Source organism: Schistocerca nitens, chromosome 3 (genome assembly GCF_023898315.1).
Source record: "Schistocerca nitens isolate TAMUIC-IGC-003100 chromosome 3, iqSchNite1.1, whole genome shotgun sequence".
NCBI classification, from domain to species: Eukaryota; Metazoa; Arthropoda; class Insecta; order Orthoptera; family Acrididae; genus Schistocerca; species Schistocerca nitens.
In genome coordinates, this window is record NC_064616.1 from 790,609,732 (window position 1) to 790,626,810 (window position 17,079).

At 38.2% G+C, this 17,079-nt stretch overlaps 1 protein-coding gene across 2 annotated transcripts in view; it reads left to right on the forward strand.

Moving 5' to 3' along the window:
* The window catches only part of LOC126248805 (uncharacterized), a 591,690-nt gene that overhangs the window by 509,262 nt on the left and 65,349 nt on the right, over positions 1-17,079 (forward strand). For both annotated transcript variants that reach the window (XM_049950200.1, XM_049950201.1), the window contains exons 7-10: positions 2,608-2,716; positions 3,147-3,241; positions 3,325-3,388; positions 8,350-8,428. In XM_049950200.1, the coding sequence (XP_049806157.1) occupies positions 2,608-2,716; positions 3,147-3,241; positions 3,325-3,388; positions 8,350-8,428 (347 nt within the window). The remainder of the gene's footprint in view (positions 1-2,607; positions 2,717-3,146; positions 3,242-3,324; positions 3,389-8,349; positions 8,429-17,079) is intronic.

Consider the following 17,079-nt stretch of genomic DNA (forward strand, 5'->3'; position numbering starts at 1 on the left):
TTCTTGGTGATTCGAACTTGTTTGGCCACACTGAAATGTCTGTGCCACATAATCCTTGTGTAATGTGCGTTATTGTTATTCACTTCTACCATCCCAGCATAGATTTTTGAAGTTTTGTTGCCTTTCAAATGTGGAAAACAAATTATAACATGATACTCCCATTTTTAAGTGGGCTATACCATTTGGTTTCAGCTTCTCTGCAGATGAGCTATGGTTCTGTACCTACAAACAAATTAAGTGATCAACTTAATTTTTTCAAAGTTATAATTAAAACTTCATTACTACTCATTGTGTACTTCTTTAGCGGCATTACTTGCATTGAAATACTTACAAACAACATAAAATGGAACTGTCGTGAAAGAGTCTTCAGGAATGTGGAATGAGAGACGGGCAGAATCAACCCCTGCTGGAAAGTACAATAATACCAAAACATCACTAATGCATACCTGTTCACATTGAGAATTGTGTGAATTACTTTTAGATTACTGTATATACACTGTATACACACATTAATGTGACCACCTGTCAAAAGCCTGAATAACCACGTTTTGTAGCCTGAATAACCACGTTTTGCAGTGCGAACTGCTGCAAGACATACAGGAAGAGTGTCAGTGAGGTTCTGGAAGATAATGACAAGGATGGGGAGCCATGATGACTCTCGTGATGTGGTCAGCTGTGCTAGATTTCTCGATTCATGATCCGTGAGATGAACAGCTTGATTGAGGTGGACCTGCAGATTCTCGATTTGCTTAAATCTGGGGTATTTGGGGGCCAGTGGTGTATAGTAAACTCATCCTGGCGCTCTTTGAACTGTGCATGTACACTACGAGCTGTGCAACACATTGCATTGTCTTGCTGGTAGATGCCATCGTGCCAAGAAAAAGAACTGCATGTAGGGATGGATATGGTCCCCAAGGATATAAGCATGCCCATTGTCCCTTCCAGAATGATGGCATAACCCAGAGAATTCCACAAAAGCATTCCTCAGACCATAACACTCCCTCCTGGTTGCATGGTGTATGATTTCAGACATTACATGACAACAGCTGTCTGTCCGATGGAGCATAAAATATGATTCATCTGAGAAGGCCACCTGTCGCCAATCAGTGGATATGCAGGTGTGGTATTGGCATGCAAATTCCGGCCTCCATTGCCAATGAACAGCACTTAACAAGGGTGCACGGACCAGGCACATCCTACTGATTACCATATGCGACAATGCTCTCTGAAGGAGACATTGTTGGTAGCTCCTAAGTTCATCTTGTCAGTCAGTTGCTCAACAGTCGCATGTCTGTTATCCGTACACAACTCTGCAACCGTCATTCACCCCTGCCACCTATGGTCCATTGTGCACCACAGTTGCCTCATTGCTGGTTTTGGATATGCCATTTTGCCATGCACAGTGTACTTCAACCACAGCAGCGTGAAGACAGTTTACAAACTAAGCTGTTTTGGAAATGCTTCTATCCTTGACCCAAAAGCAAACGATTACGCACTTTCAGATGTCTGATAAATTGCTCCATTTTTCCATTATGACACTGACTGCACTGTTTTTCCATGTCCCCCTGTCACACTTTGTATACCCTCCACTGCTAGTGCTGCCATCTGTGAATGGTTACTGCATGTTGATGTCGAACATAAGTGGTGGTCACATTAATGTGGCTGGACTGTGTATGTATATTACGAGGAAAAACAGGTTCTTTGAAGGAAAAAAGACACTGGTCCTCTTCCTGCTCAGTAAATATCAATAGATTTGGACTTCATATCACATTGTGAAATTCACATGGTATGTTGTGGTTTCTTGTCTGTGGATCTGTAATGTTGCTGATATATCAGACTTGAACTGTTTTGAATGTGGCGTAAGGACACAGATTGGAACAGCAGACATTACTGCAGAATTGATGATCAAGGAAGGGTGTGCAAAGTTGATCCTTGAAGTGTTAATCAATTACTGGAAGGAGGAGAACCTTATTGTTTATCAAGAACTTTTGAGGCACTTCACAATGACCCTGATTTTTCAGACTGCGTGGTTACCTGTGACGAGACCTGGGATTTTAAGTACAATCTGGAGATGCAGTGCTACAGTTGGGAGTGGCACAGATTGTTATCTCTCTTCTCCACGAAAGGCATGTGTCAACAAGTTGAAAGTGTTTTTTAATTTTTTTTACTCAGTTCTGTTGGCAGAAGCAAAGTGTCAGCTGCATCAGAAGAGATATTGCCACTGTCTGGCAGCTGTGAACCCTGCCCACATGTCTTAGTGTATAACAAAACTGTACATGCCCATGCCAAAATTCTGCTCCTTTTCTAAGATGAGAGTTCATTTTTAGTATCAGTATTGGTAATGAATCATTTGATTACAAATGAGAAACCGTTTTTTAAGTGCAGAAGTGCTACAGCTCTTGTGTGTTTGTATATTCCTTGCTCTTCTGTATATTATGCAAAATTTTCCAAATATCATCAGATTTAAAAGAGTTAAACAGTTCATTTGTGAAGGTTAAGAGTACGACATTTATTTGCATAATTTCTGTATGGGTTATGGCCATTATTTGTAATCATTTTGTGCAACTTGGATAAAACATTATTTATATGTGCATTTTTTTGTTTCAGAGAGTATGATGACCTTACTACAGGTCAAATGATGCTACAAGATCTAGTTGAACGTCAAGGAATACCAGTTTTTGAGAGTATACCAATTGCACTCAACTGCACTGCAAAAGTAAGATACAGATAACATTTTGCTTGTGAGTACATTGGCTGTTAAAACTCTAAACAAGTCCACAAAGTTAGAGAACAATTTCATGGTAGTGTGAATGCATACAATACAAATTGAAGTTTGTCAAAATTGTTGCTTACTGTGTTGCAATTTAAAGGCAAATATTATCACCTCCTGATCCAGCTCTGTATTTTCTAAGTACAGGAAATAGGTTACATTGGTCAATGGAGTAATGGGATAAGCTGTTGCGTGAGAACAGAAAACACATGGCAACCATTTTTATTTGAGAGTCAAAGGGAAATGTTGGAGGAAGGGTAAAAACTTTGTGGAGCTTAATAGTGTTTTATTATAATAGTCTGTTCCACTTATAAGATTTATTAACTTTGTGTGAATTAACAATGGTAGCCCATTTTCTTTTGAATTTCACTTCTAGGTGTTGCGGGACAACATTAGTGTGCAAGATTTAGGCTTGAATGATTTTGCTCAACCTGTCAAAATGGCCCATGTTCAGCTAGGTGACAAACTTATGTAAGTAATATCTGTAGCACAGAGAGATTGTAAGAGTAAAAGTATGTCATCACATTTATCTCAATATTTTTCTTTTGTTTCAGAAAGCTGAAAGAAGCATTCGATGCCCTAGACACTGATAATACAGGAGAGATCAGTCTGGCAGATGTAAGTTATTTCCTCCTCCTCCTCCTCCTCCTCCTCATCCTCATCCTCATCATTGTGACTGATAATTTTGCATATGGAAACATTGCAGTTGAATGAAATATACTCACCTTGCCATGAAAGACTGCTTCCGCCCACCTCCCCATTAATGTATTACTGAACCACCTTTACCTCTAGCTAGACAGCATTATTAAAGATCGAAATCAGTTCTAATTAAAATATCTTAGAGTTGTGTTTCACATTACAAGCTACAGTGTCCAACTGCATTGATTATTTGTTGTGAAAATACAAAGTAATGTATAAATGTAATTCTAATTCATTTATTAAATGAATAAACAATTACTTTATTGATTATTTGTGATTATTAACAACAGTGTGCTGAATGTTTACTGAATTTTTAAGATTACTGCCCCCAAGACACAAGTTTATAGGGTCTGTGGGTCATGAGGGCATGCAGGCATGTCGGCTGTTAAGTGTACAGTAGCTAAAGGTTTGACTTACTCCACATCCATGAGGATCATTTAAATGAGGGAACAGGCATACCAAACTAGAGATTGTGATGCAAGTTCCTATTCCAGTGACTAGCAGAGAGTTGAGAATGCCAGCCGTGTTTATGGAGTTTCAATGAAGCTCACAGTTGCAGCATTGTCTCCAGAATAGATCACAGCCCCACTGGTTCTTTGTCGACTGGAAGCCTTAAACCAGAGACTCTGAGGCTTCTGTGACAAGCTAGGCTGTGAATTCCTAGACATTACCAGGTGGCTGGTGGCTGGGAGTTGTAAGGTCCCCCTATGACCTATTGGTCATGTGTGCACTACACGTCAAAGGCAGCTGTCCAAGTAACTGGCTGCGTGTGGGGTGTACACAAAGCTTTTTTAGATTAGGTGATGCTCTACATAACAACAGCTTTGGAGAAACCCAGAAGTATCAGTTTAAAATTCAAAGAAATGCCTCCTGCAAGTGACAGTATTAAAATCCTAGTGGCTAACCACTGAGGCTTTCGCAACAAAGTGTCAGAGTTGGAAGCATTCCTTAAAAGCACTGAAGCTCACATAATATTGGGCACTGAAAGCTGGTTAAAACCTGGTCAACATGGTGAGATCTTTGGGGAAAATTTAAATGTATTACCAAAATAATAAGGAAACAGGAAATGAAAGTGGTGTATTGGTCGCAGTAAACAGGAAACTCAAACTCACTGAGACAGAAATTGAAGCTGCATGTAAGATTGTTTGGGCAAGACTCAGTATTGAGGATGGGCCCAAAATTGTAATAGGATCCTTCTATCAACCACCAGGTTCTCCTCCTGATGTAACCGAAAACTGTAGAGAGAACCTCAGTTTGCTTGTACATAAGTTTCCTAATGATACTGTAATTGTTGGAAGAGACTTACACCATCCATCAATCAATTTGGATAATTATAGTTTACACTATAGTCAACACAATCATCTTTAGAGAATTCAGCAACTGTATACAAGTAGATATTTAAGATAATTCTCTTTTATTGTTCTGTCTCAGTTGAACACTTTTTTAATTAGATTACATGTTTTGATCACTCTGGATCATATTCAGATCTAACTAATTGCATAAGCAACCTGTGCCCAGTATGTTATTCTGAGTGGAAAAGAGGGGTTGCCAATGCAATTTCTTACATCTGACAATGGTCCAGAGTGATCAAAACATGTATTAAAATTAAAAAAGTGTGCGTCTGAGATGGAATGATAAGTGAGAATTATCTTGGATATCTAATTACAGTTTTGTTACTGGTGGACAAGACAAGAAATCATGTGAATCATTGCTACATGCCTTCTATGAAAACTAGCTAGAACAAATAGTTCAGAGCCCCCACTTGTGTTGGAAATACATTAGATCTAGTGGGAACAACAGACCTGATCTCTTCGATGAAGTCAACATCAACATCGATGTCGCTGGCTGCTGTGGCCGAGCAGTTCTAGACGCTTCAGTCTGGAACAGTGTTGCTGCTACAGTCGCAGGTTCAAATCCTGCCTCGGGCATTTATGTGTGTGATGTCCTTAGGTTAGGTTGGTTTGGTTTAAGTAGCTCTAAGTCTAGAGGACTGATGACCTCAGATGTTAAGTCCCATAGTGCTTAGAGCCATTTGACCCATTTTGGCATCGACATCGGTGACCATGATGCAGTTACAGCAACAATGAATATGAAAACACTAAGAGCATCTAAAACAAGCAGAACGAGTTATATGTTCAGCAAATTAGACGGAGAAACAGTCATGTCCTATCTCAATGAGGAACTTAAACATTTAGCTCGAGACTGGAGCATGTAGAGGAACTATGGCTAAAGTCAAAAAGAATACATGACCTTGCACTGAATACATACATACCCAGTAGGAAAGTTCATAATCGTAGAGATCCTCCATGGCATACAGTCACTGTAAATAAACTTGTAAAGAAAAAGACACTACTGCATCATAGTTATAAAACAAAGCATAGGGCTATAAGAGATGATGAATGAAAGAGAGCAATGTGTGAAGCCTTCAGTGACTTCCAAGCAGAATATTGTCAATGATCTTTCACAAGAGCCCAAAGAAAGTTTGGTGATATATAAAGGCTCTTAGTGAGACCAAAGTTTGTGTCCAGTCGCACAAGGCTGCAGTGTAACTGCGAGTAGCAAAGTGAAAGCAGAAATTATTTACTCGGTTTTTAAATGTTCCTTTACAAAGGAAAACCCAGGAGTATTGATCCAATTAAATTCCTGTACCACTGAAAAGATGAATGGAATACATATTAATGTCAGTGGCACTGAGAAAAGTCTGAAATAGTTAAAATTGAAAGAGGTCCCAGGACCCCGTGGAATCCTTATCGGATTCTATACCCAATTCACAGCTTAGTTAACCCCTCTGTTAACTATAATCTGTTGTAGATCCCTTGAAGAAAAGACTGTGTCCAGTAGTTGGAAGAAATCACAAGTCATACATGTCTACAAGAAGGGTAGCAGAAGGGATCACAAAACTACCATCCAATATCTTTTACTATTTGTAGTAGAATCTCGGAATATATTCTGAGGTCAAACACACTATCTCGAACAGAACAACCTCCTCCATGCCAACCAGACAGTTTTTGAAAACATAGATCATGTGAAACCCACCTCACATTTTTTCTCACATGATAGCCTGAAAGCAGTCAACTAGATGCAGCAATTATCAATTCTCGCATAAGCTTGTGGCCGAGTATCATACCTGTGCTTATTATCAAAAATATGATCATATAGGGGAATCAGATGAAATATGTGGCAGGACTGAGGGTTTCTTGGTAGGTTGGACACAGCATGTTACCTTGGGTGGGGAGTCAACAGATGCAGAAACAACTTCAGATCTACCCGAGGAAAGAGAGTTGGGTCTGTTGCTGTTCATGTTGTATATTAATGATCTTGTGGACAATATTAATAGTTACTTCAGATTTTTCACAGATGGTGCAGTTATCTACAATGAAATACAGTCTGAACAAAGCTGTACAAATATTCTGTCAGACCTTGATAAGATTCCAAAGTGGTCCAGTCATTGGCAGCTTGCTTTAAATGTTCAAAAATATAAATAGTGCATTTCGCTGAATGAAAATATGTAGTACTATGAACGTAATAGTAGTGAGTTACAGTTGGAGTCTGTAAAGTCATCCAAATACTTGGGTATAACACTTAATAGGGACAAGTAATGGAACAATCGCATAGGCTCAGTTGTGGGTAAAGCAGGATATCAGACTTTCATTTATATTTGGAATACATGTGAAATGAAATGCAACTGGTCTACAAAGTAGATTGTGTACGTATCTCTAGTGCGACCCATCCTAGAATATTGTTAAAGTGTGTGGGATCCACACCAAATGTGACTATAAGGGGATATTGAATATAAATACAAAGAAGGGCAGCACGAATAGTCGGAGGTTTGTTTCAGCTGTGGGAGAGTGTCACTGAGATGTTGAAAGAACTGAACTGGAAGACATCTCAAAAAGAGATGGAAACTACCACAATAAAGTCTACTAAGAAAGTTTCAAGAATCGGCTGTAAATGATGACTGTACGTTTATACTACAACCCTCTGCACATTTCTCAGATAGGGATCATGATGATAAGATTATATTAATTACAGCACACACACACAGCCAATTAAACAATAATTTTTCATGCCATCCATAAGTGAATGGTACAGGTAAAAGCCCTAATAAATGGTACAGTGGGACGTGCTATTGGCCACATATTTCAGTGGTTCGCAGACCGTAGATGTAGATGTAAAATAATGGGCTAGTTTTCCAAAGACTCATTGACCGATACCTTGCAGTACTAAAGGAATAAAATAAATCCTTTATCCCATGCATTTAGGTGGCATACATCAGTTTAATTCATTTTAACTGTTTGAACCTCACATTGATGATGATTACTCCAAGCCTGACAGTTCATCTTCATTTCTTTTGCGACTGTTTGATGCACACGGTGTCTTCTCATCACTAAACAGATTGTTTACTCTGTCTGTGACTCACCTGCTTTCTATGATTTGTAAGTAAACAATACATAAGCCATCAATGTTACGTGAATAATTCTGATGGCTCCCATCCAAATTCAGTTATTTCCACCAGCACAATAACTGTAGCAACGAAGTTCTTACGATCGCCTGCCATCTGATGACTTGCCCAAATTGGCTATGTTTGTGACTAATTTAAAAAGATTGTTAGGTGACTGGCTGTAGTTTGTTCTCAAGTCAGCTGCTGTTTGTTCCTCGGTTGTGTGTGGGAAATACATAAACAATGAGGGTATTGTCATTCTCAACTAATAAACTTGCAGGCACATTTGAGAAACTTCCTCACCTCAGCCACATTTCTTAAGCTTGTTTCCCATCGTAAATCCTCTGAATCAAACTATGTACTAGTCTGGACGATATGTGGTTTTGGAGTGAATAATCAAATTTTAAGCACTTGTGTTCTGTGATTTCTAATTTTTCAGGTTTGCATGGCATTTAGGATTCTTACTGACCGAAAACTTTGTCTCTCGGACATAAGGAATATCTTGGCTACTCAGACAGGTTAGTTACTGTTTTATTATTTTACTGTTGCTATTGTACTTGATGCTAATGATGCATAGACTTAATTGTTTCACATATCAGTAACTGGAGATAAACTGATTGGTGTGTCAGTTCGATAATGTGTCATTGTCATCTTCAGTTCTGAAGAGGGGTTTGAATTCAGCTCTTCATGCTAGACTGTCCTGTACAAGTCTCATCAACTCTGAATAACTACTGTGACCTAAATCAGTTTGAGGCTGCTTACCATATCCATACCTAGGTCTCTCCCTACACCTTCTACACCCAGAGTTCCCTCCACCATTACCAAACCAAATATTCCTTCATGCCCCAGGACAGACCTATCATCTGACCTTCCCCCCACCCCCACCCCTTTTTTCCAGTTACTTGATTTACTTGTCTAGTCTTCAGCATTCTTCTGTAGTATCACATTTCAAAGGCTTCCATTCCCTTTTTGTATGAACTGCTTCTAGTCCACATTTCACTTTTGGACAGGCTACTTCACAAAACACTTCCGAACACTCAAATTTATATTAGATGTTAACAGAGTTCCCTTTCCATAAATGCTTCTACTATTCTCAGTTTATATCCTCTCCTTCTCAGTTGCTTTACTGACTGAATAGCAAAACTTGTGTTCTGCTTTTAGTGTCTCATGTACTAATCTAATCCCTGCAGCATCATCAGATTTAATTTGACTACATTCCTTTATTCTTGTTTTGCTTTTGTTGATGTTCATCTTATATCCCCTTTCAAAATACTATCCATTCCCTTCAAATGCTCTTCAAAGTCTTTTGCTGTCTCTGACAGACTTAAAATATAATTGAAAAACTTTGGAGTTTTTATTTCTTTTCCCTGAAGTTTATTTCATTTCTAAAGCCCTCCTCGGTTTCATTTTGTGCCTGCTTGATGTACAGATTGAGTAACATAAGGGGAAGACTAGAACTACTGTTTCACTTTCATTTCTGTCAACTCTTACAACTGCCATGTAGTTTCTGTAAGAGTTACAAATGACCTTTTGTTCCTTACAGTTTATCCAGGTTCCTTTAAAAACTCCAAAGAGTGTAGCTCAGTGCACATTGTCTAAAGCTTTCTCTAAATCTACAAATATTTTAAATGTTGAATGATCTTTTTTTCAACCTGTCTTCTAAGATAAGATGTGGGGTCAGTATTGCCTCTCTTTATCTTACATTTCTCTGGAACCTGAACCGATCTTCCCCAAAGTCTACTTCTAATTCTGTTTTTTCCAAAGCTATCTTAAATTTTCATGTCTGTGGCATCTGTCCTTGCCTGGTCACACCATTTTTCTGTGGTGTTATTACATTTGTCCTCCAGCCTTTTTGCATTTCCAGTCAATCACTTTTTAGACAGCTGTATTCCCTTTCACGTGCTGTATTTGCTACATTTTATATATTCACTCTGTCAATTAAATTAAATATTTCCTGTGTTATCAGAGGATTTGTACTAGGTCTTTCACCTATTATCTTCATTGAGACTAGATATGCAGCTATGATTAATAGTTTAAATGACTTAGTGCCACCTACAGCTGTCATTTTTTGTATATTGGTTGTAAGATTGTAAAATTTTGATCCTAGACCATTATCAAGTATTTTACAAAACCTTACTAATGACACATTGTGCCATACAGCTCTCTGCTCCTTTTTGCATTTAAACAGCATCCATCACTATTGTGGCTGTTGAGTGAAGGTATTGCAATTTTCAGTGTCCATTACTATGAAAGCACGTCAAAGTTCCAAAAACTACAGACCTGTGCATTTCACATCCTGTAGCCCTCCAAACACACTTTGTGGTAACACAATGTTTAATGTGAGCATATAATATAACAGTTAAGTCACCTGCACTTGCAGGCACAATAACTGTGGATAATATTTAAATATACTTGTATGGTGTAATGTGTCGTCAATCCAGTTTTTGTAAATTGATAGATAATTGTACAATTGTACTGCCAGTAAAGGAAAAATGACAGTTGCAGGAGGCAGTAAATCATTTAAATAAGTCTTTTAGCAGTGTGGTACTCTGCTACTTGCACTTTCATCTCTCAAAGCTACCAATTCATTTTCTATTGCATTCCTTTCCCCATTTGTTGTCAAGCATTGCCTAATCTCATAAACTCTCCGCAACCTCTGGTTCTTTCAATTTATCCAGTTTCTATCTCTTTAAATACTTAAGTTTTGATCAAGCGAGGTGGCACAGTGGTTAGCACACTGGACTTGCATTCGGGAGGATGACTGTTTAAACCTGCGTACGGTCATCCCGATTTAAGTTTTCCACGATTTGCCTAAATCGCTTCCGGTAGATGATGGAATGGTCCCTTTGAAAGAGTGTGGCCAACTTCATTCCCCATCCTTCCCTAATTTGATGGAACCAATAACCTCGCTCTTTGGTCCCCTCCCCAGAATGAATCAACCTTACCTTTTTGCAATTGTTTTCAGCTGTAATCTGCAGGTCATAACCAATAAAATTATGGTCAGTTCACATCTGCCTCTGGAAATATTCTGCATTTAAAGTCTGGTTTCAAAATCTCTACCTTAGCTTTTTAATTCTTAAACTGTTTACAATGATTTAATTATACTCTGGAAAATTCTGCCAGGCAACTTCCACTTTCTTTCTTTATTCCCTCCCCCCGGTCCTCTCCCCCCATTTCAGTCAGTGTTGCCCTACTAGTTTTCTGTCTCTTCCATTTCCTAGTATCAAATTCTAGTCATCCACCACGGTTAAATTTTTTCTCTCCTCTAATTACCTGAATAATTTCCTTCATATCATAATACTTTCTTTCAATCTCTTCATCTGTGGAGCTAGTTGACAAACATGTGCTACTGTTGTGTGTGTCAGCTTTGTGTTTACCATGACTATGATAATGCATTCACTATGATGTTTGTAGTAGCTTACCTGCGTTCCTGTTTTCTTACTCATCATTAAGCTTACTCCTGCATTACCCATTCTTCCCTGCCACCTCACTTTATTAAATCCCACTGCTTCTAACTTCAACCTGTCCCTTTACCTTTTTAAATTCTTTAACCTACCTACCCAGTTAAGGGCTCTAACATTGCACACTCTGCAACACATAGAATGTTTTTGTTTTTCCTACAAAGTAATCCTTGTCCAGTAAATCAAATGGGGGAACTACTTTATCTCCAGAATATATTATCCAAGAGGACACAGTCATTAACCCATACATCAGAGCTGCATGCCCTTGGGAAAAACTCTGGATGTAACTTCCCCTGCTTTCAGCTGTGCATGCCACCAGCACAGCAGGGCCATATATATTAAATATGAGAATGTAGTTTCGTCTTCACAGCATAAGTACTGAATTTTTATCTATGAGACTTCTTTACATTTCATTATTTAAACTTCAAAGTAATATTTGCAGTTGAGTTCTTCTGTTTTTATACTAAGAAATAATTCACAACTCTAAGAATTCATTTGTTTCACAAAAAAGTTTGGCATATGAGGAATGGTTTTAGATCACTTCTGAATACCCACATAATATTAATTTCCTTTTCTATGTAGATGGAAAGATAGTTGTGTACCTTTATTCCTTACTCAGTAACTCCCTTCTATACTATCATGAGAGCTGTAGAGTCTTGGTGGCAATTTTTTCTGTGTCTTGTCATAGTTGTGAATGTCACCATTTTTCTGAAAGATCTCTATGTTGTTGATCATGACTGTAATCATGAAGTGTATATACAGGGTGTCCCTCCTAAGGGTCTTCAGATGCATTTGCCAGACCAGTTTTGTACCATGAGAGCCGAGTTTCTCCTGGCATATACAGTGTTCAAATAACTTACAGGAATGCAGCTGGGTGATTTCATTGACAACCACCAATATTTCAACACATGCACACCCTGTAATTTTCAATGCAAAACTGTCTTAAAGATGACAGGTTGTGCAACTGTCTAAGTATGGGCGGTTGTCAATGAAGTCAGTTGACTGCATTCCTGTAAGTTCTTTGAACCAATTTGGCACCACTCTATCGAATGAGCATGTAAAGTTCTGCTTTAAAAGTAATTTTGTTTGTAACTGGAAACAAGATGACCCTTACTGCCAGTGTTGGACAGTGCATGAAATATCTGATGAGCAGTATTTGTTTGAGTTGACTCAAACTACATATTGCAGAAATGAAAGTGCAAATACTTACCAAAACACCAGAGAAAAATGCATATGACTCCTAGGAGGGACATCTGATATATGGCACCGAAAGTGTAAATATCTAAAATGGCTAAAAGAGACATCTGCAGGATGTTCTTAAAGTAGCCCCACACATTAATTTTGCTGCTTAGTTTTGAAGTCTGAAAAGTTTCTCAGTTTCTGCAACATTTCCTCAGTAGGTTATACCATAGGAGAGGATAGAATGGGAATGTGGCAAAAGTGTTACTTCAATTGTGGAAATGCAAAACTTAGTGAATGAATGAAGTTTATTCAGCAGCTAATAAATTTGCTCATTCCTTCTTAACCGATTGCTAATCTGGATGCGTAAGAAATTTGTATGTGCAGTTTCTACAGTTTTCCACTTTCTTAGATCCACTTCAGGAACTTGAAGTTTTTTTTTTATTTGTCACCTCGGACTACATAATATTAATTAAAATATAGAATAAGGTTATTTACTATGAATCACTTGCATGCTTTATAAGTTGCTGTATTGGCTGTAACCTTCGTTGTGGTGTTTGGCATTTTGATTAGAATAATTTTATCAGCAAGCACCACAATTTTTCCCCCCATTTTGAATTGTAACTTGTAGATAACACCCCTGTGTGAACCATGGACCTTGCCATTGGAGGGGAGGCTTAAATGCCTCAGCAATATTGATAGCCGTACTTTAGGTGCAACCCCAATGGAGGAGTATCTATTGTGGAGCCAGAAAAATGTGTGGTCCCTGAAGAGGGGCAGTAGCTTTTTGAGTAGTTGCAGGGGCAACAGTCAAGACGATTGACTGATACGGCCTTGAAGCATCAACCAAAATGGCCTTGCTCTGCTGGTACTACGAATAGCTGAATGCAAGGGGAAACTATAGCTGCAATTTTTCCTGAGAGCATGGAACACTACTGTATTGTTAAATGATGATGGCATCCTCTTGGGTAAAATATTGCAAAGGTAAAGTAGTTACCCATTTGGACCTCTGGGCAGGGACTACTCAGGAGGATATCAGCTGAAATAAAACTGGCATTCTATGGAGTGGAGTGTGGAATATCAGATCCATTAATTGGGTAGGTAGGCTGGAAAATATAAAAGGGAAATGGATAGGTTAAAGTTATAGTTTCAGCTAATGAAGTTTGGTGGAAGTAGTAACAGGACTTCTGGTCAGGAGAATACAGGGCTATGAATACAGAATCAAATAGGGGGTAATGACAGAGTAGGTTTTATAAGGAATAAAAACAAATAGGAATACAGTTCAGCTTTATGAACAGCATTGTGAACACTTTATTGTAGCCAAGGTAGATATGAAGACCAACCCACCACAGTAGTAAAAGTTTATATGAGAATTAGTTCCACAGATGGTGAAGAGATTAAAGAAATGTGTGACAAGATAAAAGAAATTATTCAGATAGTTAAGGGAGATGAAAATTTAATAGTGATGTGGGACTGGAATCGGATACTAGGAAAAGGAAGAGAAGGAAAAAAATAGTAGGTGAATATGGATGAACTGGGGGAAAGAAATGAAAGGGGAAGCCACTTGGTAGAATTTTACACAGAGCATAATGTAATCATGGTTTAAGAATTGTGAAAGAAGGTTATATATGTGGAAGAGACCTGGAGACACCAGAAGGTTTCAAATTGATTATATAATGGTTAGACAAAGATTTTGGAATCAGATTTTAAATTAAGACATTTCCATGGCCAGATGTAGACTCTGACCCAAATTTAGTGGTTATGAACATCAAAACTGAAGAAAATGCAAAAAGGTAGGAATTTAAGAAGATGGGCCCAGGATAAACTGAAAGAACCAGAGATTGTAGAGAGTTTCAGAGAAAGCATTAGGGAATGACTGACAAGAACAGCAAAAACTATAGTAGAAGAAAAAGAATGGGCAGCTTTGAGAGACAGAATAGTGAAGGCAGCAGAGGATCAAGTAGGTAAAAAGACAAGGAATAGTAGAAATCCTTGGGGTAACACAAGATATACTGAATTTTGTCGATGAAAGGTGAAAACATACAAATCCAATAAATGAAGCAGACATAAGGGGATACTAATGTCTAAAAAATGACGTTGACGGGAAGTGCAAAATGGCTAAGCACGAACGGCTAGAGAACAAATCTAATGATTTATAAGCACATATCACTAGGGGGAAAGATAGATGCCACTTACAGGAAAATTAAAGAGAAGCTTTGGAGTAATGAGAACCATCTGTATGAATATCAAAGGCTCAGATGGGAAACCAGTCCTAAGCAAAGAAGGGAAAGCTGAAAGGTGGAAGGAGTATATAGAGTGTCTGTACAATGGAAACGCTCTTGAAGGCAATATTATAGAAAGGGAAGTGGATGTAGCTGAAGATGAGATGGGAGATACGATGCTGTGAGAAGAATTTGATGTAGCTCTGAAAGATCTAAGTCGAGACAAGGCCCTAGGGGTAGACAATATTCTGTCGGAACTACTGATAGCCTTAGGAGAGCCAGACATGACAACCTTCTTCCATATGGTGTGCAAGATGTAAGAGACAAGTGAAATACTCTGACTTCAAGAATAAATTAATAATTCCAATTAAAAAGAAACAAGTTGCTAACAGGTGTGGAAACTACCGAACTATCAGTTTGGTAAGTCATGGTTGCAACATACTAACACACATTCTTTACAGAAGAATGGAAAAACAGGTGGAAGTTGACCTGGGGATGATCAGTTTGGATTTCAGAGGAATTTAGGAACATGTGATGCAATACTGAGCCTACGACTTATCTTAGAAGATAGATTAAGGAAGGGGAAACCTACATTTTTAGTATTTGTAAGCTTAGCAAAAGCTATTGACAATGTGAACTGGAATACCCTTTCAAATTCTAAAGGTGGCTGGGGTAAAGTACAGTGAGTGGAATGCCACCTACAACTTGTACAGAAACCAGACGGCAGTTAGAAGAGTCGAGGGGCATGAAAGGGAAGCAGTGGTTGAGAAGGGAGTGAGACAGGGTTGTAGCCTATCCCAGATGTTATTCAGTCTGTATATTAAGCAAGCAGTAAAGGAAACAAAAGAAAAATTTGGAGTAGGGATTAAAGTTCAGGGAGAAGAAATAAAATGTTCAGAGATTTGCTGATGACATTGTAATTCTATCAGACACAGCAAAGAACTTGAAAGAGCTTTTGAATGGTACGGACAGCATCTTGATAGGAGCATATAAGACAAGCATCAACTAAAGCAAAACAAGGATAATGGAATGTAGTCCAATTAAATTGGGCGATGCTGAGGAATTAGATTAGGAAATGACACTTAAAGTACTAGATGAGTTCTGCTATATGGGCAGCAAAGTAGCTGATGATGTCTGAAGTAGAGAGGATATGAAATGTAGACTGGCAATGGCAAGAAAAGTGTTTTTGAAGAAGAGAAATTTGTTAACATCGAGTACAGATGTCATGAACATTTGGTTACACTCAGTCATTCACAATAAATATAAATAATATTTGGTTCAGAAATAAATGAGCCAGTACTGTTAAGCAAGCATGCTCACAGTAAATGACAACAGATTGTTCTTAAATATTATTTAAACAATTATTTATGCCTTCATAACAGATGTGTCTTTTGGTAAACTTTTTTTAATTGTGGTGTCCACTATCACATGTGAATGACCACTTTTAAATTGGCACAGTTGTAATAGCATTTAAATAAAGTTACTGGAAAAATAGTAAACTAGTCTGAGAGCTTCTGTGAATTTTGGAAGGTAGGAGACAAGATACTGGTGGAAGTAAAGCTGTGAGGATGGGTCATGAGTCATGCTTGGGTAGCTCATTTGGTAGAGCACTTGCCTGTGAAAGGCAAAGGTCCCGAGTTCCAGTCTTGGTTTGGCACACAGTTTTAATGAGCCAGGAAGTTTCATATCAACGCACTCTCTGCCACAAGGTGAAAATTTCAGTCAGTAAACTAGTCATTAAATAAAACACAAGTATGACAAGATGGGGTATTGATGGTGTATTAATTAGCTCTGTAAATGGGGAGGATATGATCTTCTGATAAACATTCGCATAATTAAAAAGATGTAAAAAAAATGACATAAATCAGTAAATGAAATAGATGCAGATAAGTAGCGTTCAGGGACAAATGCTACAGTGCAATGCTGTTGTCTGAGATACCATTATGATGAAATCACATGAAGGTATTATTAGTTTTAATTCAGATGTTCATTGTAAAAATTTATATTTTCTGTGAGGTATTAACAGTTTCTATAATTTTAAATGTATTGAAATACTGTTGGGTCACTGGATGCACCTCATTTATCCGAGATCAACAATATATTCAGATTTGCATTAATATGTAACTGTGATTTAGTGTCAAACTTCAGAGTGTTAAAACTTGGCCACCTGTAAGTGTGTCTGACGTTCTGCCATTTCGTGGAGGATTTTGTGCCCTCCTAAGCAACCATCTATCGCCCAAAATTCCCAATACTGGGATTTGCCCACTCCATGTCCTTTGAAATCTGCCAGGAAGTTTCATATCAGTG